This window comes from Oryx dammah, unplaced genomic scaffold (genome assembly GCF_014754425.2).
Source record: "Oryx dammah isolate SB20612 unplaced genomic scaffold, SCBI_Odam_1.1 HiC_scaffold_12, whole genome shotgun sequence".
In the NCBI taxonomy this organism is placed as follows: domain Eukaryota; kingdom Metazoa; phylum Chordata; class Mammalia; order Artiodactyla; family Bovidae; genus Oryx; species Oryx dammah.
Genome location: NW_024070196.1, coordinates 53,106,925 through 53,133,696, shown reverse-complemented (window position 1 = coordinate 53,133,696; position 26,772 = coordinate 53,106,925). Strand labels below are relative to the sequence as shown.

Here is a 26,772-nt window from a genome sequence, read left to right as displayed (position 1 = left end):
ATGACTTCATCAGATACAATATTTGGGCTCAGAATAGCTGTTTGCAAGCATCTAGCTTGGCCCAGCCTCATCTAAAGCTCATTCTGAGGAATAGGTCTGTACTGGGATATTCTAAGTACCTTGACATAATGCACCTTCAAGTTGTGAACATGTGTTCACATGTCCAGTCATGAGTTAGTTCACATACCTCGCATACACTGTCACGTGCATGCATCGTCTGTGAGTGGTTGTGCTTTTGTGTACTTCACAATACTGTAGAGAATACAGTGTTTATTTCAAGCCCAGGATGTCTGGAAGCAAGTGTTAAAGCAGCAGTGATGTAGCTGGTACTGTACTTAAAGTCTGTACTAGAAGGTTAGAAACGTGTCCAAAGTATTATAAACCTATACAGTTCTGTATATCTGATTGCATTAGTTAGGTATCTAGGCTAACTTTGTTGGATTTCAGAAAAAGTTGAACTTAGGAATGTGCTCTCAGAACAGAACTTGTTTGTGTGTAGGGGACTTACTATATAATCTTAACTGGATTGTTTGGTACACCTGGGGGATGGTAATCTGTGACCAGCGCACTGCAAACGTGACCAGGAAACAGGGTTAGTTTGTAATGCCGAGATTCTACATGGAAACGACTGTCATCCTTCAGCAGTTCCCAAGGAAGAAGATGCCTTTACTGGACATCAGGGTCAGTCTTACTCAGGTTCGCAGCACTCAGGCTGCCAAGAAAACTGCAGCTTGACCTTTGGTGTGGGTGCTCCACAATGAGAGATCAGGCTTGTTAAAGGTAAGCCACATTTTTATAAACCATCATGTGTTAATCTTACGTCTGTCAAATGGACCCCCTAAGTTAAATTCCAGGGTGCAACAGCTTCAGATGTCTCCAGTTTGAGTCAGAAAGGATCTCTGGATTTAAATGAATAGGAGGCATAAACCTAGATGGGATCTAAAACCATTTCACCATGGGGAAAAAAAAGGATTGGGGGTGGTGGTGTGAGTATGAAATGACTATTAGTGAGAAAGCCTAGTCCCATGAGACCCAAGTCTGATGGTGCTGTTGATGACTGAGGAAGGAAGCTGGTCTACCTTTATTTTCAGATGACTAGTTGCATCTTTCTGTGATCTCAAGTTGACTTCCTACCTGGGGCAGTTACCTCCTAGCTAAGGGCCTCCAGCCACCCCAGCCCAAGGTCACCAGTTCAGGTTGTGGTCTCCTTGAGTTGCCTCCACTGGAGGCTGAGCAAGTGGACCCCCGTTCCCCCTCTTTGGCAGTGGAAATGCCAAGTGGCTGTGGAAGTTATTTTATATAGGCGTGGTCAGCGGCAACCACACAGGTAAGCCACTCTGCCCCTTAAAGCAGTTCATATCTCATTCTTACATGTGGACGTACCTTATTAGCTACGAACGGCAAGATCTCTTTCTGAAGACGGAAAAACGTGTACCAAGGGGCTGCTGCATTTCTCTGGTGACTAAGAAATGATACCTAGTCTGGCTTCAGAACAGCATACACTGGTGTCGAGACTATGGCCTCTGGACCTCCCAGTCAGACTTCCAGTCCGCCCCAGAACAAAAACCCTCAAAAGTCCAAGAGTGGGTTTTTTTGTACAATTGTTTATACAAATCCAACAAAGGTAAAACTGCATCAGGGAAGGTCTAGGAAAACAACACCTTACAACAGTGGCACTTATGAATGCGTAACTTTACAACTGGGCAACAGCCATGTGCTAAACCTCAAATGAGAACTCAGCTCACTTCAAAGGAGAGAAGAGAAGAAAAGGCTGTGTTGGGTCATTTATTCTATTTCTCGACTCACTGTATAAATTAGATCTATGTAGAATATAAGAGCTCATGCTGGAGCAAACCCCTCCTGAGTGCAAAGGCTGAAGTCTGAATTTCAAAATTTTGAGGGAAAAAAAAAAGGTGAATTCTATACAGAGGAAATTTAGCAAAGTGTCTCTCTCACTTTGACTATAATTTACATATATCCACATCATGCTTATGCAATTTCTTGACATACAAAGCAGGCTCTCAACTTCCAGTTAGACATGCTTTTAACTAGAGGTCTTAGCCTGCTTTGCCGGATCTGGGCACATGTATAGATGGGTTTGTATGAAGTACAGGGACAAGTTCTCTCCTACCTTAAGGAAACCAGGGAAGTTGGCAATCTCAAAACAATAAAAACACTGGTATGCATTCAAACCTTGCATAAATAACTTTTAAACAATTTGTACAAAAATAGTTCTGCATAATGTAAGATGTAACAAAACCAAACAAACATGTTGAGACGGCAGATGTGGCGTGTGGTCCACTTTATGTTGACACCAAAACCCCCAAAGTTGTCAGGAGTAAGGTGTCCAAAACAAAAAATACCACCACCCCCCCAAAATTTCCTAAGCTCATGCTTCAGTAAGAGAATGTCGCCCAAGTTCATCCTCCTCTCCAACGGGAATGTCTTCTTGGTAAAGGCCGCCTGAGCAATGGTCCAGAAAGCAGTGCGGTTTTGATTCAGAAAGACCAGAGGAAAGCACCAGGCTCGCTCATCTCCCAAACGGTGGCGGACTGGCTTCTCCCTCGGCGAGACTTGCAAAAGGGAATCGTCTGGGGTTTGTTGTTCCAAGTTCCAAATTGAAAATATTTAAAGGCCCTAGTTTTTGTAAAGTCTTTCCCCTTCCCCTGGCGTCTCCCCTCCCCTCTCCCATCCCATATTTACATACTTGTCCTTGGACTAACTCAGTTTTTGCAGGAGTTTTTCTTCCACTTGCCCGAACTGGACACTAACAGACATTTCGGCTATGAACTGCTCGCAGCCTTCCTTGGTAACTTGCTTGCAGTACCTCAGGTCAATGTGACAGATATTCCCACAGCGTTTGAAGAAGGACAGGCACTGGTCAGTCACCTTATTGCAGTCTGGAGGGAAGAGGACACAGGTGAGGTGGAGGAGGCGTGGAACCGAGAACCCCTATCCCCCCGAGCAGCTCTCCTGTTTAGTCTCCTCAGATGGGGCCTGGTTTCCTCTGCCACTTACAAAGGTTCATACATGCCTGAAAAACACCCCCAAGTTCCGAGTGAAACTGCTCGGGCTCTTGTCCTATGTAAGAGTCTTACATGTATACATTCTCGCATCAACAGGTCCTGTCCATGTTGTTTTACAGATAAGATCACACGAAAACAGCTTGCTTTTCATGTCTATACTCCCGCTGAGGAACACCTCTCTCTGCATGCTCTTGTGTGCTTACCTGCTCCTTCCCAGGGAAGAGATGCTGGGGAGTGAGGACACAGGTAAGGCCATCCCGGGACCCTCCTGCTCCCCTGGACACTGGCGCTTTACTGCAAGACCCCACATGCTTGGTCCCCTTCCATGGAATGTCTACCTCAAACCCATGCAGGAAACTAATGCACTAGAAACGGCTGAAGAGATTCCATCCACAGAGAGCAAAATCAGAACTCCGAACCCTCAACCAAGTATTTCTATCAATGTGGACTTGGGGTCTGTCATAGTCTTTTCTTAGAACTGAACCCTCAGAGAGGCAGTGCCAGCTCTCATCCAACTGAGGCCAAGTCCTTACCCTGAGCCTGGAGATTCCTTCATCTCAGTGGTATTACTGACCTTTGCTTGTCATTGCTAGTATGCATACTTTCATTTTGCTATTGAATTGAGTAGAACAAATGTTAACAGTAAGGGCAAACTGCAGTAATGCATATGAGGCCCATGTCAGCTCCATGTCACAGTCCCTCCAGCGTGGGAGGTGGTACAAAGAAGTCACGTCATAGCACCCCACCAGTCACCAAAGAGCGCTCTCCTCAGCTCTGCACAACATCCTTGCACAAATGCTCAGAGTCTGATACACACTCCAGACAATGTCAACAAAACCCAATCCAGAACAATGACCTCATGAACAAGTGGTGATGGAAAGCTGAGTGCCTCCCATGCCAGCCAGGCAGATGGGAAAGTGACAAGGATGCTGCCAAAGAGGTGACTTGGAAGATTAACACCTCAGATTTTCCAAGGGTATCCCCTTACCTCATAATCTCTCAAATATTTGCCCCCATAATCTTACTGTAAAAGTCAAGTGAGAAAGGATGGTGTATAAACCCTGTAAGGGGAAGAGGTATAAAGCTGGAAGACTTACACCAGAGTTTGTCTCTGGGCAAGAGAAAGGCTCTAGACTAGGCACCACCACTGTGGAAGGCAGGAGGGCCCACTGAAAAACGGGGGTTACAGGGAAATCTACCTGCTGACTGTTGAGACGCCCAGACTCCTGCCAAGCCCTAGAACACCAGCAGCCTGGCCTGAACCCTTCAGCTGGGAGGTCAAGAAAAGTGTCCTTAGGCAACTTTGACCAGCTTAAGAGGAAAGATGGATGGATGTCAAGTCTGGATTTCCCCAAAGAAACAACCCATGCTGACCACCCAATGACATCTACAGTCAGTCAGCTCCCACCTTGTCCCAAGAGCAGCCCATCAGCTGAAGAGAAAACCACACACTGAAGACAGAACTGAGAGGAGCCCCTCAGGCAGGCCCACTGGCCGCTCCTGAAGGAACGCATGGTCTATGCGGAGAAGAAAACACAACCACCAGTATCCTCAGGATGGACAACACCTGGATCCAAGAAACAAGAACAGGCCACTCCCAAAAGTGCTGAGAACTGGAGCTGTCAAGTTAAAAATACAGGCTAAACCATGTGAGAACTGCCAATTTGTGACTTTCTGACCTACATAATAAAGCATTTTCATATGTCTGAAATGAAAAATTCACTGCAGTTGATCCTTGAACAACACGTGTTTGAACTGTGCAGGTCAACTTATCTGCCCATGTGTTTCAATAGTAAATACTACAGTGCTACAAATTTGTGGTTGAACCTGAGGTTACGGAGGACGTGTGAATACCAAGGGCCAACCATCAGTTATATTTGGATTTTCTACTGCAGAGGGCTCCACCCCTAGCACCTAAGTTGTTCAAGGGTGAACTATGAACTGTGGAAGAAGTGGGGGAAAACCAGAGAATAGAGCAAAAAGACAAGAGGTGGGGAAAAAGTAAAAGTATCAAGACTACTAAGGAAAGAAAACAGAAGGGAAGGAAATTAAATTCAAGGAAATTTTCCAGAACCACAGAACATATATTTCCAAGTTGAGAGATTGATTATAACATGAAGGTATAATGAAACCATTTCAGACACAGAAGGTCTGGATTATGTCCTCCACCAAATGAATAGATAAACCAAGAAAGAAGATACAGGACCAAAGGAAAGAGGGGCCCCTACTTGAGACAGAGACCAAGGAAATCCTAGGAAGCAGACATGCAGATGGCAGAGGCAGTCAAGTTCAAGTGGGGGCAGGAGGAAAGAAAGCTAGGAGGGTGGTTTCCTACCAAGACTGGTCAAGGGCCTGATGAGTTCATGAGGGTAAAGAATAGTGCTCGAGTCTGTTGTAGAGTCTGTTCAGAGACTGAGCAAACAAAAAGGAGGCAATTATTAACTCTAGGGAAAACAAAAAAATTGTGCAAGGAAAGAAACATACTCATAATACACACTTTGGCTCGACAGTGGACAATACATGCATGGCCATAATGTGGTAAATAACAGTGACTTAACCACACAAACTGGGAAGATTTGGGGTGGGAGAGGCGGCAGTGGAGAGAATTTAAGAACAGTAATCCTTATGCTCTATAAGGCAAGTGAACAAAAAAAGCATCTGAGTCAAAAATAAACAAGAAATAGCAATGTAGGCTATTTGGAAAAGTGGAGGTAAACAAACAGCAAGAGCTCAAAATCTGAAGGTGGCTCCTCCAGGTGAGGAGGAGGGGAAGCAAGGCACCAAAGTGGCTTCACTTTTGCTACTAGACCTGATCTGACCACACTGAAGGATCTGGCAATGTGTCAAGCGCACTCCTTTCTGTGGCAGAGGCTTATTTTACCATTAACTACTTACACTTACAGGAAGAGAAAACATGTTCAAAAGAACCGAGTATAGAAAAGACTGGGTATGGAGACAGGCCTTCACGCGTGTCACAGCTCTGAACACAAACGGGGAGGCACACACGCAGGCTCTGAGACAAAAAGATGAGGCGACTAGACTGTGGCGGAAAACAAAATGCAAAAGATGACTCACACCCACATAGCATGGACATCCTCTCGCTGCAGGGGAGCAGCGGAGGGGATTTAAACTGCTAGCCCTGCTATATACCCTAGTGACCCAGTCAGAGCAAGGGAACGAGTTCATTACTACCAAGCACTTAGAACAAGCTGCCTCCCAGGACCTTCTCCACGGGGCAGCCCGGCAGCACTTCAAGACCAATAGCTGAGGTCTTGGTGGAAGCTCACCTCAGCGTGGCTGTCTGTTCGCTGCCTCCTTGGGGGGCCACCACCTCACTGCCACCCACCACCAAAACTCCCTGAGGAGGCTGAAGGGACCTCCCAGGCACTAAAGGTACAGCTTTAGCTCATGTGAGCCAAACCTCCCCGCTCCCAGTTGGATGGAGCATTAGCAACAGGAAGGAGGAGTTTCTCACGAACGAACACGGGCTGAAGAGAGGCAAACAGCAAAACAGCATGTGAATGCTGACCAAGCCAACAGCAGATTAGATTGTGTCAAAATATAATTTACATGAAGTGAGAATATCATTTATTACTTGCTAATTTCCGGAGGAAAAAAAAAAGTTTGTGTTTTTTTGGTCTCATCCAAATCTCCCACACCTAACCTGACCATCCCAAGCCATCAGACTGTAGGGTGGCATCACCTCGGTCTACCTCCCTGTTGGTCGTGCCCCAAGCTCTCAGGAACTAACTCCAGCCCCATCAGTAAACGGAGGGAGTGAGGACTCCACTGTGGGGTTTTCTTGTCAACAACGGGCCCTTTGATAGCAGAGTCAGGAGGGGGACACATGAGCGACAACAACAATGGCAGCCATCAAGCCGGGCACTCCATCCGCCTGGCCCGGCTACACTGCCAGGCGCCCTCCCACACCCCCTGCTGCCCGGCACCAGCTCATCCACTGAGCCCAGGGAAGCTTTTCTAGCCCTTATTTTGGGTCAAGAGCCACCGCTTTGTGCTCATGAGTGCTCACTGCTACTGGCACTAATTTTTTGTAGCAATTATTTAAAATCTAATAATGCCTAATTGTTTAATGTGTTTCCCTGCTAGACTAGACCGTGTGTCTGTCTTGTTCCCTGGTATGTCACCGCACCTAGGACGTGACCCTATAATAAGAGGCAAGCAAGTATTTCCCTACAAATGTGAAATGCCCCCCCGAACCATGGGGTCCTGGACAGAGCCCCGTGGGTGCCCTTGACTGACCTGACAGGTTGATTTCGGTTAAGGAGTCCCGGGTGGTGGTGCCCACAGCAGTGAGCAGGTTGATGGACTGGTCAGTGACGTGGTTACAGTAACTGAGGTGGAGCTTGGAGAGCAGGGGCATGTGGCGGATGATAAGCCGCAGGGAGGCGTCTGTGATGTCCAGGCCGGCCAGACGCAGCTCCACGATGTTCCGGAGCTTACTCCGATTGTCCATCTGACCTGAGACAGGGCATGGAAGAGGCAACGTGTCACCCGGACATGACACTCTACAAGGCCCACCCACCAGATGGGACACCTGGGTTTCAATTAGCCAGTGTCTCCCCTAAAAGATCAGGACTGCTTCCAACATTTAAAGACTAGCATATTCCACGTCAAGTTTTACATTTGCAAATTCTTTAAAAGTCAGAAGATCTACAAACACATCCTGCATTCCACCCTCAGTGCTTGGCCAATTAAAGCAGAGATAGCACAGCATCTCTGGATCAGCAGTTTCCTCTGTGGAGCAGTGAGCCCTGCAACCTGTTCTAGAGGGCTCCATCTCTGAGGCCCTGCCCAGCCACACAGACCCCAATGCTTCCGAGGTGCAGAGCTCAGAAGAACAAGTGAGCAGCAAAGTAGTCAGACCCAGGCAGAGCTCCCAAAGTGGCATGATGGGAGCCGCTGCCCTCTCACGGATCCCTTCTGTGCCCAAAGCTGACTGAGAACAGAAGGGCCGAGGCCAGAGAAGGCTTGAGGACACAAGCACCAGACGTGTCTATGGTGAAAACCAGATCCACCAGCACAGCTTGGTCACACCACCTTTACCTGAACCACGTGGGTCTGGCCCCTCACCTGGCCTGTTGTCTGTAGGCGGGGACAGGAGGTCCCGCATCTGGGCGTCCTTCAGCCCTTCTACCCACTGGACATCCAGGGTCCGGAGCAGTGGACAGCTGGAGCTACAGAGGGCGGAGACTGCGATCCATGAGCAGCCGGACAGCACCAAGTCTCGGAGCCCTGGGAGGACAGAGAGGGGGTCGCAGGTCAGGTGACACGCCCCCAGCTCCTAATACTGCACTCGGGGGTGTCCCTGGTCCAGTGCTCACCAGGCAACCGGTTGATGAGCCAGCTCAGCTGTTTCTTGGAGATATTGGTCCAGCTGAGGTCCAGGGAGACGGGCTGTCGCCGGATGATGCCGCTTAGCATCAGGGGCGTGATGGACTTGCAGTGGTTCAAATCGATGCGGGTCCATAACCGCTTATCGCAGCACCTGGGGGCCAGGCCCATTAGAAGGAGCAACATCAGAGTTGGGAGCTCACTGGGGGAGCCTCCTGCATGGCTGTGGTCTCCCATCTCCCGAGCCCAAGGGGAGGCTCCTTAACTTTGCCCTCTGGACTCTTCTGTTTCTATCTCATTCCCACCTGGAAGAGGCTGCTCTGGGGTCACAGCCCTCCCCCCCTCCACCCCCCATGGAAAGTACCAGCACCTATAATGTATTTACTGGGGGCTTTATGACACCTTCCACAGTTCAAATCTCAAAACAACCCTGCAGCATGCCTGTTCACAGATGAAGGTAAGTAACTTGACCAAGGTCAGAAAGCTGGGGACTCTCAAAGCAGGAACACCAGGAACTGGCAAGGTGCCCTTAACCTGGGCTCCTTTTTTTTTTTTTGTGCCCTACTGCTTGGTATATGGGATCTTAACTTCCTGGCCAGGGATTCCTATGCCCCTGGCAGTGGAAGCACGGATTCCCAACCACAGGACTGCCAGGCAAGTCTCACCTGGGCTAACTCTTAGAGAACAAGGATACCACTTGGTTCTTAGTTCACCTCCCAAGGAGTTAAGCCAGGAAAGCAAATAGGGTTCACCTCTTTCAACAAGACCACACTGATGGGACTCTGGAACTCTCTGAGGATACTGAAGCTGGACTGACTTAGAAGGGGAGAGCATCACAAGTGACTCCCCATGGGGATGCCCTGGCCCACCCGGGTCTAGCAGCAACCTGGCCCCCCGGTGCATCCACATCTGAGCTCGGCCCCTCACCAGCGGTTCCAGGTCTTGCAGACCCGCATGCAGACACACAAGTCTTGGTGGCTGAGGTAGCTGAAGACGGCCATCCACACCTCCCTGTGCATGACGTGGGCTGCCCCGTCATCCAGGGGCAGCGAGTCGGGCGGGGGGCTGATGGGGGGCGGCCGGATCACATGTCGCTCCATCTGGATGCACTTGGGAGGGGACACGGAGGGAGGGGGCCGGGAAATGACTCGGGGCGGGCTGCGCAGGCCAGGCCCCAGCTGGTGCCGCAGCTCCCGGGGGGTGCCGTTGAGCCCCTTGCTGAAGCGGTGGGGGCGCTCGCAGAGGCCCAGGGGCCGCTTGGGCTCCTCGTTCTCGCTCTCAGGCTCCGACTTGATGGGCTGGTGATTCTCCTGGGCCAGGCTGCTCTCGGTCTTCTGGATCTCCTGGTTCAGCTCCTTGCTCAGCTCCTTGCTCAGCTCCTTGTTGGGGAGCCGCCGCTTCCGGCGCATCTTCACCTTCTTCTTCTCCTCGGGCCCCTCCACGCCCTCCGTGCTTGGCCCGGCAGTAGGGGAGCTGGAGCGCGAGTGGTCGCTCTCCCTGGTCTTGGGGGGAGCCTCGGGCAGGTCGTCTTCTGGTTCCTGCTTGAACCGCCGGAGAGGCTTGTTGGGCAGAGTTATCCGGTCCTCGGCGTTCTTCCAGGACCGCCGCTGAGGAAGTGGAGCACGACAGTAAGCCCCCATGCCCAGGACTGCGCCCACCCAGGCCCTCCTACCCTCCAGCCTAAGACTACTGCCCCAAGAGAAGTTCTAGGACAAGCGGGGAGTGGGGGTGGTCGGGGTGGGGGTGGGGGGTGGGAGATGGTACCTTTTTCCTGAAAAGCTTATCTTCTTTGCCGGGTTTTAGCTGTCATGGGAAAGAAAAGATGCAAAGCTTGCTCCCAGGGTTTGAGGGATTTGGTCCCCTCCACACCCAGCCCCACCAAGAATCCACAGTCTCTACAGAGCAGAGGCTGGGGGGGTCACCTTCCCAACAAACCCGTCTCCTCCGCTCTGGGTGGGCCCTGCCTGCTGGCTTTCAGGACTATCTGGAAGAGGCGGAGGCTGATGGAACTGTCCCCACCCAATTGACCTCCCACCCCTGGACAGACCCAGGCATCCGCAGTCTCCCATTCAGGTCGGACTTGGCTCTGGGAGCCAGGCCTGGAGGCAGGGTCTGCGGGATTTCCCTGCAGATTCTTAATGGCTAAAGCTGGGAGAAGACAACCGGGCGCCACCTCGTGGCCAATGCTGGAAGGGCCGGTGGGTGGAGCGGTGCCGCCAGGATCCTCCGAGGTTCCCCAGATCCACAGGGCTTCCCTGCGGCAGCTTCAGCTTCCCAGGCCCCACGCCAGAACCATGAGCCGGCGACCCGGGGCTGGGGCCTGGGAAGTTACGGTGAAACGGTGTCTGCAGCAGTGGGTTCGAGGACCAGTGGGGCGGGGGCGGGGTGGGAGTGGGGCGCGGGGGGGCGGGGGGGCCTGGGACTCGCGGTCCCGGGGGCGGGGCGACGTGGGAGCACCTGCTGCTGGAAGTAAGTGAGACTGGATCTCCACCAGGGGCTGAGGCTGCTGCCTAGAGGGGGCCTCGGCGAGAGGTGAGAGGAGGAACCGGGGGACGTTTGAAGCGTCGAGGCCTAAAGGGGTGGGAAGAGGAGTGACTCGCTGGTTTTCCCCTCCTTTTCTCTTGGGCTGGGCTCTCAGGACTTCTGTGACTTGCTCGGGCGGCCCGCTGCCCGTCCCCGCCCCCGCCCGCGCGCGCCCCTGCACCCGGGACCAGCCAGGCCACCCCTCGCTGCCCGCTGCCCGGTCCCTACCCCCCGCCCCTAAGCGTACTCGCTTGCGTCCACTCAGCTCCTGGGGCTTCTCGTATTTCCGCTTCCGCCTCAGGTGCACGTCGTCCGACTTTCGGCGCAGGATGCCGTCGGGGGGCGCCTTCTTGGGGTGCTCATCGGACCTGCGCCGGGGCGCCTCCTCACACTCGCTCCTCCGCTTAGCAGGTTCCTGCCCTTCCTTGTTGTCCCGGTTCATCTTCTGCTCCTTGAGCAGGGAGCCAGGCAGGTTGGAGGCGTACTTAAAGCCAGGGCCACGCTTTTGCTTGTAGGCCAAAAACAGAGAAGGAACACACCAACTGTATATCTTTGGACTTGCCCCTGCCCCCGAGTCCGCAGGAGCCCCTCCCAGCAGATATCACCGTGGCGGGGACAACCTGGGTCTGGCAAGGCCAAGGTCTACCCCTCCCGGGCTGACCCCTGGGACTTGGAGCCCGGCACTCACTTTCCCGGTCTTGCCGGCGTGGTTACACTTGGGACACTCCCAGCAGTTTGGAAGCTCATCGTTGACCACGCCCTCTGACTCCTTAATCTGGGAGGGACACACACCAGTCAGCAAGCAAGGAGGTGGGGAACAAGGCCAGCTCTGCCCCAGGCATTGACACCCCCCTCCCAAATGCTATTTCCATACCACCTTTGACAAAAAGAGAAAACAAGAGTAGTAGTTAAGACGGTGGCTCTGGATTCAGGTCAGGATTCAAATCCTGATTGTGCCTCTCCCTAGCTCCATGATCCTGGGCAAATCACTTCATCTCCGTGGACAAGTACCCTCAGCCATAAATGGAATGTGCCTGTTTCCCTGGAGTTATGTAAGAATTCAATGAGGTAAACCTAGTGAAAGCAATCAGCTCAGGGCCTGGCACCCAGCAAGGACCCACACACTGTTCAGTCATCTCACAGCGCCGTACTGGGTGCTTGATATCAACCCGGCAAATGTGCTGTCCCGGTTCTCCTGGAGATTCAGATCCAAGAGAGAAAGAAGTGACCAGGGGCTGGGGGAGAGTTTTGGCACCCCTTTCAGAGTGGGAGGTGGGTGTGTTGGGGAAAAGGGGATAAGTGTCAAAACAAACCTCCGCTAACATCACTGAGGGAAAAGGGGACAGACACCTCAGTCGAAGCACCCTTTGAGGCGGGCCCACTGGCAGACCCACCCTCATCTCTCTAAACAGAGATACACCTGGGCTGATGGGAGGTGCCAGGTATGACGACATTCACTTGAGACAGAAGGTGTGAGGTATGTGCCAGCCCAGAGCAGTACCTTCCTTTCAAAGGTGGAACCGGCTGCCTAAGAAGGGCAGGCCCAGCATGACAGTCACCAGGAGAAGGCAGGCCTGTCCTGGGCACACTGAGGGAACAGGTTCCTGGCACAAAGGACAGGAATGCAACCACCTGTTGTTACACGACCTGCCCTCCCCTGGCCCAGGCCTTACTTTCCCAGAAGCCCCTAAAGCAACCCAACTACCCAGTCTCTCTCTGGCCCAGGTGCAAGACTCTGGGAACTCTGTGGGTCTGAGGTCCTGGCAGGTGGAATGTGTGCATGTGCACGCATGCGTGTGTGCAGAGACATGGGTGTGTGCAAGGTCTGAGCTAGTCCAGGCCCTTCTGCTCTCAACTCAGCCTCGGATGCACAGAATCCCCCAGATTCCCAGGTCTTCCAGGGAAGGAATTTACTCCCCTCCACCCCAACCACCCCCAGCACAGAGAGAGCCAGGGTTAGGTGTTGAGCAGTGCAGCCCAATGCCCCCAAGCCTGCTCACCTTAAGGCATCCAGGGTGGATGATTTCATTGCAGATGGAGCATTCCATGAGCATGAGGTTAAACTTGCCTTCTTCCTCTTCTACTGTGTCCTCTTTCCCCGCCTCGCCACACACCAGGCACACCGCGGTGTGAGGCAGCACTGGCTGCAGGGTGGGGAGAACACAAGGGAAGTCAGCATGGCTGGGACCCCCTGGGGAACAGATCAAAGGCAATGAGCTCCCCTCAGGCCTTCCAGGAGCCCTGGGAGAACCAGCCCAGGGCTGCCACCATTCATTCATTCATTCAAATCCTTATCCAAGTACTACCTCCACACGCCAGGTACTGTTCCAGCACTGAACCAGACAGATAGAAGTCTCTGCCATCCTGAGCTTACATTTTAGTGGAGAGAAGCAGACAAAATGAAGAGTCTGTTAGATGGTGACAAAGGAAATGGAGAATAAAGCAAGGAGGGCTGCCAGGGGAGAGATGAGGGAAAGGAGGGCTGACCTGGAACACAGAGGTCAGGGACCGCCTCACACTTGAGACAAGACCTGCAGAGGGAGGTGGGGCACAAACCAAGCCTGGATGTGTCAGGGCTGAGGCTGTATCTCTCCAGTGGCCATCAAAGCATGGATCGAGGATTCTGGGTCCTCAGGACTTTAAAGGGAGGTCAAACTATGTTCAGAATACCACCAATACGTCATCTGCTTTTTTCACTGTGTGGGTGAAACCACTGGTGTCAGGCTCCAATATGCCTGGGCAGTCACTGGGCCATTCCTGGCTATACGCTCCTTAAAGAAATGGCCAGTTTCATTTAAGGGTATCGTCAATAAAGCAGTAGAAATGATTAATTTTATTAAAAGTCTGACCTCTGAGGTCACACCCTTTTCAGATTCAGCATGACAAAATAGGAAACAGCCATTAACTATTTTAGCTGAACACCAAAGAATGATGGTTATCTAAAGGAAAAGCACTTGTGACCAAGCTGTGAGCTGAACTGGCCACTTTCTCCATAGAACATCAGTTTTTTTTGGAAAGAATGACTGATTAAAAAAACGGGGGGGTGGGTAATGGCACATTTTTTTCAAGGATGAAAATAAGTGAGCCTGTCACAGAAAAATAAATGAAGGCATCTGTTGCAGATGATGAAATACAAATTTTCAAACAAAAATTAGAATTTTGGAAAACTTACATTAACCATCATGAAATAGACAACTTCCCAACACTTAAAGACATTCCGGAGGACACTAGTGTGGTGTTCACACATGTGTTCATTCATTATTTTTTTTAACACTGTATAACACTATTTGCCCCGACTTGAAAAATCTGTAAAAACTAAGTGAGCCAGTATTTTCCAAATGTCCAGTGTCTGATGTTACAATATTATGCAGGAATACATGAGGGACAAGAAAGACTAATGAATTTTAATGTAACAGTATGAAAAGTGTGTTGATACAGTTTCAGATTCCACACTGCAACTAACCAGGGAGCACTTGCCACCTGTCCCATTCTGGTGGTGGATTAGAATATTCACAATTCCCTGGAAACACTACAGTAAAAGACTCCTCCCTTTTCCAACTACATATCTACGAGCCCAAATTCTCCTCAAAGGGTTCTTTGAAGCATTACCGCAAGAGAATAAATACAGGAGCATACATGAAAACCCAGGTCTTTTCTAATGAACCAGGCATAAAAGAGATTTACAAAAACATAACAATGCTATTTTTCCTACTCATCCCTTTTGCTTTGGAAGATGTTATTTCTCATAAAAACGTTGTTTATGCTAACATATAGTGTGGGTTTCTTGTCATTTTTAAATGAATTCAAGACATTAAAAAAAATTTATTATAGTAATGTTAATAAATAAATAGCCCACATAAACAAAAGCTCTTTGGGGGTTCTCATAGTTTTTAAGAGGGTATTTGAAGACCACAAAGTCTGAGAGCTGATGTAGTCCTAGACTGTAAACCCCTGTGAGTAGGCTCTCACTCTCTCCTCCTTATACACACCCACCTTCCAGTACTCAGGATCCAGAGGAAACACACGGCCAATTTTTAGTAAACTGAGTTAGAACAGCTTCAAATAAGCTAGGATATACACTTCACCGGTAACTAGTGAAAGTCTGTAAGATGACAACACATTTCCGTTCAAGTGAATGGAACACTGAAGTCAAAGGAGTTCTCGTTCGTTCAGGTGAGGAGGGGCAGACTCAGAGGCCAAGTGAATGCAGAGACACTGGAGGGGAAGCCCCAGCCCAGGCTTGAGGGAAAGGGTGCTGGGAAGGGATCAAGTCAGTGGGGCAAGCGTCCTTGAGAGAGGGTGCAAGGGAAAGGTGCCAACAGGAAGAGGCAGACCCACACTTCAGGGAAAACGGCCTGGAGAAGCAGGAGGGGGCAGAGGGTCTGCCTGGGTCACAGGTGGATAAAACATGGCAAGAATGCCCCAACAGATGGGAAAGGCTGGAAGAAAAGGACAGAGGGCTGCGCTTAGGCTGCCTTTGCCATCAGTCCCAGAAACGTCAGACTGGAGACACACACAGAGGTGAGATTTCCTACAACTGACAATCCCTTTGCCAGGCACCAGGCCAGACAGCAGGGCTGCATAGAAGAGGTGACGGCAGGGACAGGTTCCTATAACTGGGCCTGGTTCACTGGAGGGAAGGCAGGGGTGAAAGAAAGCACAGCGAAAGAGGAAGAGACTGTCCTGGGACCGTGCTGACGGGCCAGGGTTTAGGTGACACCGTTCTCTAAACCCAGAGTCCCTACAGACAACCTCTCTTAATTCGTGACAGAATGCAACAGGTCATGGACCCTCACTCCAGAAAAATGCACACACACTCATGCACACAGATAACAATCTGTATTTAATTTCAGGGGACCGTTCAAATTCCCTGAAATCCATTCCAATGGTCTGGGTACAGGTCATAAAAACACAAGCCATGAAACTTTAAAACTCCTGCACAGAAAAGAAAAAGACTAGTCAATAGAGCAAAAAGGTAACCTTCAGAATGGGAGAAAATATTTACAAACCATGTATCTGATCAGGGGTTAATATCCACACTATGTGAAGAACTCCTAAAACTCAAGGACAGAAATGCAATCCAATTTTAAAATAGGCAACGGACTTCAACAGATGTTTGTACAAAGAAGGTCTACAAATGACCACCAATCACATGAAAGGATGCTTGACATCAGGAAGCACCAGATAAATGTGACTCAAAACCACAATGAAGTAGCACCTGGCACCCACTAGGAATGCCCACTACCGTAAAAAAGAAGACAGCAAGTGTTGTGGAAAATAAGGAAATGGAGAAACTGGAACCCTTGGGCACCACTGGCGGGCAGGTGAGACGGAGCAACTGCTGTGGGGAACAGCATGGAGATTCCTCAAACAATTAAAACCAGAACTACCGGGCCATCCAACAACGGAATCCAAAGCCAGATCTCAAAGGGATACGGGCAGGCTCCTGTCCACTGCAGCACTATTCACAATAGCCAAGAGGTGGGGGCAACTGAAATGCCCATCAATACACGAACAGCAAGAGAAAATGCGGCATATCCATACAGTGGAATTTCAGTCACCCTTTACAAAGAAAACCCTGGCAAGGATGAGCCTCGGGAACCTTAATGATAAGTGAAATCCGGCAGACCCTGCCCTATTCACCTTTTAAGAGATGTAAGAAGTAGTCACAATTAGAAACAGAAAGTAGAAAAGTGGTTGCCAGGGGCTGGGGTGGAGGGTGGGGGGAGGTGCTGTTCAATGGATATAGAGTTTCCATTTGACAAGATAAAAAAGTTCCACAGATCAGTTTGCAATAAAAAAAAGTACACTGGTAATATCACTGACATGTACATTTAAAAATGGTCACAGAAGTTATTGACCACAATTAAAAACAGAGACAGAAAATACAAGCAGTACATGTAGGAGGAAGAGGAAGGTGCCCCAGGCTTGAAGTAGCAGGGACACAGGAGGAAGGCTCCCTCGATGCCAGGCTGGGCCTGCAATGGGCTCACCTGGGCCGGAGGCCTTGATCCTCCCGCTGAGCCTGCTGTCCCCGGGGAGCAGGGAGATCGCCACTCCCTCCCTGGGGCTGGAGGCACAGTGCCCTAAGGAAGGCAGAGTGCGTCAGTGTGTACAGGGCAGATGCAGGGCAGAGCTGGGACCCCGCCGAGTGGCCAGAGTCGGTGCCCACCACCCTGTCCAGGGGGGAAGCAGGAGGCCAGGTCTGGTGGGGCTGGCCAGGCTCTCCAGCAGCCCACTCCTGGGCCCCATAAATCAGTCCTTTTTCTCTGAGACGGCCCCCTCAGGAGGGGCACTGACCTTCCACCCAGACCTCTGACTTTGAAGGCAGGACAGGAAGGAAGGGAGGGCCCACAACCATCATGAACTGGACCATAAATGTTGGCAACGGGGTCAAAGACAGGACAGGCTGCCCCGACATCTTTAATGGCTGAGACTTCAAAGTACTGGGTCATTGAGGGAAGGAAGGAGTTTAAGAGCATCGGGCTATGAAGAAAAAGGAGCCGCAGCACATGGTAGAACCATCCCGGAGGCCTGCAGCCAGCAATCTGGAAACAGCACTAGGGCCCCTCTCTTTGCAGGAGGGAGCACCCCTCCGGGGTTTCTGCTGTGGCCACACTGTCTTTCAGCGGAGGGGCTGCAGAGACCAGCCCTATGCAGAGGAGGTGGGGCCTGGATTCCCGGGGCCAGTGCGGAGAAGCACGGCCTGGGGCGCACTCACCGCGATGCACTGCCTCATGATGCAGCTCTGCTTCATCCGCCCGGGGCCCCCGAACTTCTTCATGTCCTTGCAGAAGTGGCACTCGCCGCACTCCGTCCGCAGGCAGGCCTCGCACTTGCGGCATCGCGTCCGGCGCCGGCGAGCTCCCGCCGTGGTCCGGTTGGCGGCCAACTTCACCGCGGAGGCAGGGCCCAGCTTCCCCTTGGGCCGACCTACCGCCCGGTTCTGCGGCAGAAGACACGGGCGTGACGTGGTGAGACGACGGTTTAGGCGGTAAAGTCTGCCCCACCCCCGAAAGACATACTGAAGTCCCGTCCCCACGACCTCAGAATGCGATCTGATTCGGAAACAGGGTCTTTATAGAGGAAATCACTAAAATAAGGGCCTGAAGGGGGACGTTGCTCCAGTGGGGACTGGTGTCCTTGTGAAAGGCGGCACGTGGACGCAGCGGAGAGATCTTATGTGAAGACGCGGAGAGACGGCGGAGAGACGACTGGAGGGCCCCAGTCTCCAAGCCAAGAAATGCCAAGAAAGCCAGCGGACGCCAGAAGCTGGAGGAAGAGAGGAAGGGTCCTCGCCTAGAGCCTTCAGAGAAAGCAGAGCCCTCGCGACACCTTGACTTCCAACTTCCAGGCTCCAGACGGGATCCGTTGTTTGGGGCTTCACTAGAGCAGGCGCGGAAAACTGCGGGCTACATCCCCTGCTTCTGAGGGCAGCTCAAGAGCCGCCCGTGGCCCCCACGCCTCAGGCCAGGCTCCTCAGGCCACCCGTGTCTCCGCGGGGAGCCCGTCCGCCAGGAGCACCGACCCCTCCGCACACCGCCCGCCTGGCTAAGGCCAGCTCGGGCTGCAGGGCCCCGTTTACACACCGCCTTCTCCCGGCCGCCCTCCCTGACCGCCTGCTCCGGCCCGCCACAGCGTAACTGCCCGTCCTCCTGTGGGAGTCTTCTCGAGACAAGAGCTCGGGAGGCAGTTACGGAGGGTGCTTGTAGCCACTGTCCCTCCACAAAGCGGCTGACACCTGGCATGCGCTCAATAAACCGGACCCCGGGAGAAGGAGACCAGAACCCCAAGGAGCTGATTTGAGACCTTCCCCACATGGACTCCAAACCCTATCAGAGAAACACAGGTGACCAGAAAGTGCTGGCGAATGCTGAACAGGGCACGAGCCAGCCACACATCCTGCTCTGAGACCCTTACGACCTGGCCACCAGCTCCAGAGCCTCCTGCAAACCAGGATCGGAAGCCAGCTGCTGGGACACTGTCCAGCCGGGATCAGATCTGGGAAAGACCTGGATGGCAGGGAGAGTCTGTCCTGCCTGGAGCAGCTTTCTATCTGCTGGAAAATGGTTCATCCCTCTGTCAGGGAGACGAACTCTCTTCCCAAAACTATCTAATTGGCATCAAATGCTTCAAGCCCTTAGCCAGCTTCAGTCCATCCCGGCCCTTTCATTTTAGTTGCTTGCCAAACTTGGATCCCTCGGCAAAATCCTGCCCCACGCCAGCTCCCAGGCCCAGAAGTGTGGTTATGCTGTACCACAGTGCAGAGAAAGTCTTCCTTCCAGGTACCCGCCCCCCACAATACACACTTACAGTCCCCTCCCCAAAAACTACATGGGCTGCTGAGAAACTTACAACCACATCAGCAAGGAAAACAGCCCACGTTTCTCTGAGAATCATGCCTCACTCCCACCATCTTCTCTGACTCCTGATCCCTCTCAACTTGCTCTCAACTCCAGAGGGAAGGAGACCCAGCTCTGCGGGTCCCTGCGTCCTCACTGCCCCTGCCCTGACCCCGCCATTCCCGCCAGACCACGCCAGTGTCCCCAGGCGGGGTACGGGGCTGCCCCAACACAAGTTACTCCTCCTGCAAGCTGTGGAGGGCCTCCTTGCACACCACACACAGCCCAGGGAGGCACCTTCAGAGGGATATGTCAGCCTACGCATCACCTGTCAATTCAGGGCAGGTCTTGCTGCCAGATGAGTAGTGAAAAAAAAAAAAAAATCAGTTTTCAGAGTCTCTAGATTTGAGAACAGCAAGTAAGGGACCGTGGACCTGAACACGAAGCAGCAAGCAGCCATGACAGGGACGGTGACCACAGTGCAGGTGGGCACTTGCCAGGGGCCTGGCATCCTGCTCATCACTTCACATGGGGCATCATCTAATTTCCCAGTAACAACCCTGTGGGAGATGAGGAAACTGCTGCTAGAGGGTAAATGACCTGCCCAAGGTCAGGGAGCCAGCAGAGGATGTGCGTACCCTGCAAGTGCGTGTAAACGCTATAAACCAGAGTGATGCGCTCCCAGATCCACGGGAACTGACCACATGCCCTGGAAGGGGCCCACAGCTAGTGCCTCGACGCCCTCAGTAGAATGGAGGCCGACACGAGGTGCAGAGGAAGACATCAGTTTCCAGAGAAATGGAAACCAGGAAGGTTTTTCCCTCTCTTTACAGCCCAGAAGACTCTCTGGTAAAAAGCCCGAGTCCAGTTAGCAACTCACTCCTCAAATCCCTGAAACATGGGAGATTCAGAGCTACAAGTCAGGTACAGAGAGGAGAGCACACGGTCCAGCCCCACAGACAAAACCAAGGCCAAGGGCTCACACGCTGACCCTGGAGCAGGAGAGTCTAAGGACTTAGCTTCTTCGATGAAGGGAAAAAATTCCAGGTGTCCAAAACTGGCTTCTGCCTCCCACTCAGGAACATCAGGTATAAACAGCCGCTGAGCGCCCCTGGCCTCACTGCCCACTTGGAACTAAGAGAGTTGGGTCAAATTGACCAGAGTCATAAAGCTCATACTTGACTCTGAAATAAATCCACTTTCCTTTGCTTCCCAAAGTTCATTTTCATCTGAAGAAGCACTTTCCCAGGCTATGGGAAAACCAAATCTGTCTGGATCTCGATGGCAGCTGAGACATCCTGGAAAATGACAAGAATCAACAGTGGACAATGCCTCGAAGGAAGAGGTTTAAGGGCGGCTGCTTCCAGAGACCTTGATTCAGGCCCTCTTTGCCAGGCCGCCAGACAACCAGAGAAGCTCCTGCTGCCTGCAGCTTCGTGGGCCAAGGGGAGTCAACTGCTCGGGAGTCAACTGAGCAACACCTGAAATGCAGGAGCCTCATAAAGACCACTGAGAAAATCCACAGGTAAGATCAGAAGGTCTCTATTAGGAAAGGTGGCGCCTCTATCCTAACCTCTTCTGGGTGACACCTCAACGTTCCCAAACTTCTTTTAGTCCCAAACTTTGGTGTCCGACTCTTTGTGACCCTGTGGACTGTAGCCCACCAGGCTCTTCTGTCCACAGGATTTCCCAGGCAAGAATACTGGAGTGGGTTGCCATTCCCTTCTCCAGGGATCTTCTCTGGATCTTCCCAACTCAGGGATCAAACCCAGGTCTCCTACACTGGAGCTGGATTCTTTACCACCTGAGCCACCAGGGAAGCCCAAACCAATACTCCATTCTACTCTATCCTACCTGTACCTCTATTCAAATAACCCAGGATGTTCCTTTGTTAATTTCAGCCTGATGTGTTCTCAGCAAAAGGGAATGGTAGCAACCACTGACTTTCACATACAAACCAGCCTCCCAAACCCCAAGGTTTGTTGATTTTATCAGCTCAGGACTCATAGTCTCAGCTCCATCTGGTTAGGAAAATTGAACCCACATAAATCTTAAGTATTCAACACTTTTTCCCCATCAACAGCTCATAAGTATCATCCTTAAAAGGAATGTTATTGATAAGAAAGTTTTAAATAATGAAATTTAAAAAAAGGAATACTACTGAGATAGTTCATTCATTCCACAAACATTAACTGAGTGCCTCCTATCAGATCCTATTCTCCAGAATATTCAATCCCTCATCTCTAAAATACTGGGATTAACATTAGTTGAATTAACCTGAATTAATAAAAAGACCACCCCACGTTCATGGACTGAAAGACAATACTGTTAAGGTGACAGTACTCCCTAAAGTGGTCTACAGATTCAGTGCAACCCCTATGAAAATCTCAGCTGGTTCATCTGAAGAAACTGAAAAGCTGATTCTAAAATTCATGTGGCGGGACCTCCTTGGTGATCCAGCAGGCAGCACTCCACACTTCCAGTGCAGGGGGCAGGTTGGATCCCAGATCGACTGGAGAACTAAGATCCCACAAGCTACACTTCATGGCCAAAAAAAAAAAAATCATGTAGAAACACAAGGAACCCGAAAAACCAAAACAATTTTGAAAATGAAGAACAAAGTTGGAAGACTTACACTTCCTGATTTCAAAACTTACTTCAAAACTACAGTCCCCTGATAGCTCAGCTGGTAAAGAATCCGCCTGCAATGCAGGAGACCTGGGTTCAATCTCTGGGTTGGGAAGATCCCCTGGAGAAGGGAAAGGCTACCAACTCCAGAATTCTGGGCTAGAGAATTCCATGGACTGTATAGTCTACGGGGTCGCCAAGAGTCGGACACGACTGAGCAACTTTCACTTCACTCACAATAACCAAAACAGTGTGGTACTAGCATAAGGACAGATATACAGATTACTGTACTGGAATTGAGAATTCAGAAATAAAGTCCCATAAATACAATATTTATAACCAACTGATTTTTGGCACATATGTCAAGACAATTCAGTGGGGAAAAGAACAGTCTTTCTGACAAATGGTGTGGGGATAAATGGATATCCATATGCAAAAGGATGATGTTGAACTCTTACATCACATTACATACAAAAATTAACCCCAAAATGGATAGAAGACCTTAATGTAAGAGCTAAAACCATAAGACTCTTAGAAGAAAAAATAAGGATAAATCTTCATGACCTTGGGTCAGGCAATGAGTTTTTGAATATGATACCAAAAGCACAGGTGACGAAGATAAAACTGGACTTCAAAGTTTTAAACTTATGTGCTTAAAAGGGCACTATCAGGGGTTTCCCAGGTGGTCCAGTGGCTAAGACACCACGCTCCCAATGCAGGGTTCTGGGTTTCGATCCCTGGTCAGGGAACTTGATCCCATGTGCTACAACTAAGACCTGATGCAGTCAAAAAAAAAAAAAAAGGCACTATCAAGTAAGAAGTACAGAGAGTGGGAGAAATTATTTGCAAAGTATACATCTCTTAAGGGGCTAGCATCCAAAGGGTATAAAACAGCAACAACAGAAAGACAACTATCTCGGGACTTCCCTATCAAGTAAGAAGTACAGAGAGTGGGAGAAACTATTTGCAAAGTATACAGCAATAACAGAAAGACAACTATCTTGGGACTTCCCTGGTGAGGACTCTGTGCTCCCAATGCAGGGGAAGCTGAGTTTGATTCCTAGTCAGGGACCTAGATACTCCGCATTGCAGCTAAAAGCCCAAGTGCTGCAACTAAAGATCCCGGACATAGCAATGAAGGTCCTGCATGCTGCAACTAAGACCTGGCGCAACCAAAAAAAAAAAAGAAAAAAACACTAATAAATATCTCAGTTTTAAAAGGGGCAAAGGATTTAAGCAGATACTTCTCCAAAAAGAGATATAAGAAATGGGCAATAAGCGCATGAAAAAATTTCTCCAAACTAGGCCAGTAAAGCATGTGATCTGTGCCAGAGACTCATTCATTAACCCCCTCACACCCACACCCACCCTCCTACCCACTCAACTGTCTTCTGGCTGTGAATTATATACAGACACACTGCTAGGTGCTGGGACTACAAACCTGAGTAAGGTGTTTGTTCCCTACTCTCAAAGGCACTACAGTCTAGGGGGAGAGAGATATGTTACTGCATAAATGCACGGCAACACAATGATGATAATAATAATGATAACAATGATAATAATAATGTGGGCATCCTGACCCACAAGTGCCTCATCTCACAAGGAAGAGAGGCTGAGACAAGTGTCACACACAGTGGCTGTGACTAAAGTGAGTTTTAGAGAGAAGATACGCTGCTGCAGGCCAGGAGGAGGGGTGGGGTTCAGGAGTGAATATTCTAGGCAGAAGGAACAGTAAGATAGAGAGAAGAAGCTAGATGACTCGTACAAGGAATAGCTTGATATGGCTGCTGGAAAACAGCCCTGAGGTGGCAGGAGCCTAAACCTGCAGGGCCCCATAGACCACATCATGGTGTTCTGCATAAGAGCAGTTAAAGGGCTTTGCGTGCAGGAACAAAACGATTGTATTCTGGCTACGCTGTAGGGAGTGAATTTTTTGGGTGGTGGGCAAGATGAAAGACAGGGATATGGATTGAGGATGCTACAGCAGTCAGGCTGAGGGTTGTGAAGGCTGGGGTAGAAGCCACAGAAGGAATGCCAGGGAGGGGAAGAGTCAGGGGTGTTTTAGAAGCAGAGCCAGTTTAGAAGACCCAGCAGGCTGGCTGCAGGTGGGGCTTACAAGCAGGAAGAGTCCTGGAAGACTCTGAGGTTTCAGGCTTGAGCAACAGGAGAGAGGAGAGAACACAAATTCGCTGTGGACACATGGAATCCGAGGAACCCATGAGACATCCAGGGAAGGTGGCCAGTAGCAAGCAGCCAGGAGGGACTGGAGCTGAGGCACATCGCTGGGAATCAGCATCGTGTGGTGCTGAACTACTTAAGTCTATAGCGTTGTTCAGGGAGAATGGACAGCATGGCCCACAGGGTCCTGAGCAGTACCTTCAGGAGAGAAAACATCCAAGAGCTGGGTGACAAAGAGCACCCTACTGAGGAATGGCCAGAAGGGCAGGAGAAGCAGCAGGAGTTGGTGGCATCGCAGATGGAAGCCAGAGAAGAGCTTCAAGGAGGGAGCAGGCCAGAGTTTCAATCGTCAAAGGAGTCGGTCAGAAGAGCAGTAAACGCGGTGGTGTCTGTTTGTACGATTTGGTGTTCCCCACCAAACTGCCCCAAACAGCAGCCCACTGACACCTGGCCCCAAGAAGGGTAGCCAGAGCCCCTGAACAGCAGGGAAATCTTTGTCATGCTAACGTTACCTTCAGTTGTATAACAGATTTTTTTCAACATCATGTCTGTTCCCAGATCTTCAAGCATAATGGATATCCCAGGAAAGGCTGGTTTTGAGCTGCGCTGCAGGCTCCTTAACACACACCTGCAGACTTCAGGGAGGGTTCGGGTTTGTTTATATACCAAGAGTAAGGAGCAAGAGAATAAAAACACAGGAGCTACCAGAAACCCAGGGGAGGGGTGGGCCTCTGGAGAATCCAAGCAAACCTGAAGACCTTTATCCCAGAAAAATGCACATACACACAAGGGCATAAAACTTTTGTATGCAATTTGGGGAGGGTTCAGGGACCCATTATGAAAATGTCACTCTTAGTATTAACAGTTACAGAGAATAGTGCAGTGATTACAGCCATATAAATTTCTGAGACCTTCTTCATCATAATTTCCTAAAATTCTTTTTTTGGCCGTGCCACGGAGCATGTGAGATCTTAGTTCCCCAACCAGGGATTGAACCCGTGTTCTCTAAAGTGGAAGCACAGAGTCCTAACCACTGGACCACCAGGCAAGTTCCCCTAATTAGTATTTTTAACAAACAAGCAATAATCATTTTCAGTTAAAAGGAAAAAAAAAAGGAATAACGGTATTTACTCTTCAGCAGTTTAAAAAAAAAAACACAAGATGGGATTCTCCTTACTAATAGCCCTCAAACTAAAAAATCAGAGCTGGAAAGAATCTTCCCGCACATTCTGCACTGGAGAAGCACAGGAAGTCCATGGGAGAAGACCCAGCCAAGGGTCTCTCCCATTGCACAGGCTCAACACTGGGAGCAGGGGAAAGTCAGGGTGCTGTGGGAAGGTGAGGGGCAGAAGGCCAGCTTGGCACACGCGTAAGGGAGCCTGATGCCGCCCAGGACTGGACGGCACCCTCCAGTGGGGACCAAGGAAGTGCAGAGACTTTTAAGGTAGAGCAGGCCAAATTCTGATCAAGGGTGAGGGGCCAGGCTCAGCTGCAGGGACAGACCAGGTAACAGAAGCTTCCTGACAGGGCCTCCAATGGGGCCCTTCACGCAGCAGGTGGCCCGCAGCAGGTGGCTGAGCATACCTGTATGCCCACACTCCAAGACTTCTGCCCCTCCTTGAAGGAGACTTCAGAGGAGAGTGGGGTCTACAGTCTGTGAGCTGTAGATTCTATCCAGAGACTCTGGCTCCCATGTGGAAGACACAGTTGCCTCAGAGGAAGCCGCTCTTCTCAGATCCAAGAAATCCTGGGGCTGAGGAAACGGTTGGGGGTGGGAGGGCAAGCAGCAGGGAGCCATGGCCTGGAGGGTTGGCAAATGCAGGGTCTGTGGCCGACAGCCAACTTCTCTATTGGGACTCTGGGGAAAACCTTCTGCCCGCTGGCCTGGCTTACAGGTCATCTCCCTCAATGCTCCTGAGTGGTAGCATCATCTTAAAGCGAACACGGCAACCTGGAGAACTTCCGTTACTAACAACTCCAGAAGTGCCACAGTCAGGCTGATGTGAGCAGGAGGGGGAAAAAATCTGCCTACAGGGAGTATGGGTCCTCTCAGGAGTGGCAAAAAGGTGAAAATGTGATTTAAGCCCAGAGACGTACCTGTCCCATGTAGTGTCTACCATAGGGTGTGGTCAAATTAAAAACCAACACAAAATAGGTAACAGGAACCTCACCCGACACACCAAAACACAATCAATACTGAATACAGGTGTCTTATGAGTGACCAGATGCAGGAAGGGTACACTGTTGGCAGGGATTAGGCAGACCCACACTGAACTGAAAATTTTCAGAGGAAGAGTTGAAGTATGAACTAAGCAGCAAGAACTGAGAACCTCACAGACTGTGCTTCTGCCCTGATGAAAGTTCCAAGGCAAAACCACCTGGGTTGTCTCTGGGTTCATCCGATCTAGAAGACAAGTGAGATTCAGGAACACATCATAAGATACACGATGAGCCTGAAAAACGTCCAGCAAAACTGAGAAAATGCACTTTAACTTCATCTCTGTTACATAAAACCACTTAATAATATGTGTGTTACGACTTAAGTGCAGTATATATAGTACTTCCTCAACCACGCCTGATAGAAGGAAAAAAAAACGTTCCTACATCTTGGTCTGAACATTCCAAAACATCTTCATTCCACTGAAGAAATGCACCCGGGATTATAAGTAAGCATCTTATTCACCTAGTCTCATGCCCACACGATAACTCAATCCGTCAATGCT

At 50.5% G+C, this 26,772-nt stretch overlaps 1 protein-coding gene across 1 annotated transcript in view; it reads right to left on the bottom strand.

Moving 5' to 3' along the window:
* Window positions 1–1,584: 1,584 nt before the first annotated feature.
* The window catches only part of KDM2B (lysine demethylase 2B), a 119,073-nt gene continuing 93,885 nt past the window's right edge, over window positions 1,585–26,772 (bottom strand). Inside the window, exons 13-23 of the mRNA XM_040250625.1 lie at window positions 17,623–17,847; window positions 12,902–13,045; window positions 11,590–11,676; window positions 11,149–11,409; window positions 10,836–10,949; window positions 10,143–10,181; window positions 9,306–9,985; window positions 8,369–8,532; window positions 8,118–8,279; window positions 7,287–7,505; window positions 1,585–2,900 (exon numbers count right to left, since the gene is read on the bottom strand). Coding sequence (XP_040106559.1) covers window positions 2,719–2,900; window positions 7,287–7,505; window positions 8,118–8,279; window positions 8,369–8,532; window positions 9,306–9,985; window positions 10,143–10,181; window positions 10,836–10,949; window positions 11,149–11,409; window positions 11,590–11,676; window positions 12,902–13,045; window positions 17,623–17,847 — 2,277 coding nt within the window. The 3' untranslated portion in view covers window positions 1,585–2,718. The remainder of the gene's footprint in view (window positions 2,901–7,286; window positions 7,506–8,117; window positions 8,280–8,368; window positions 8,533–9,305; window positions 9,986–10,142; window positions 10,182–10,835; window positions 10,950–11,148; window positions 11,410–11,589; window positions 11,677–12,901; window positions 13,046–17,622; window positions 17,848–26,772) is intronic.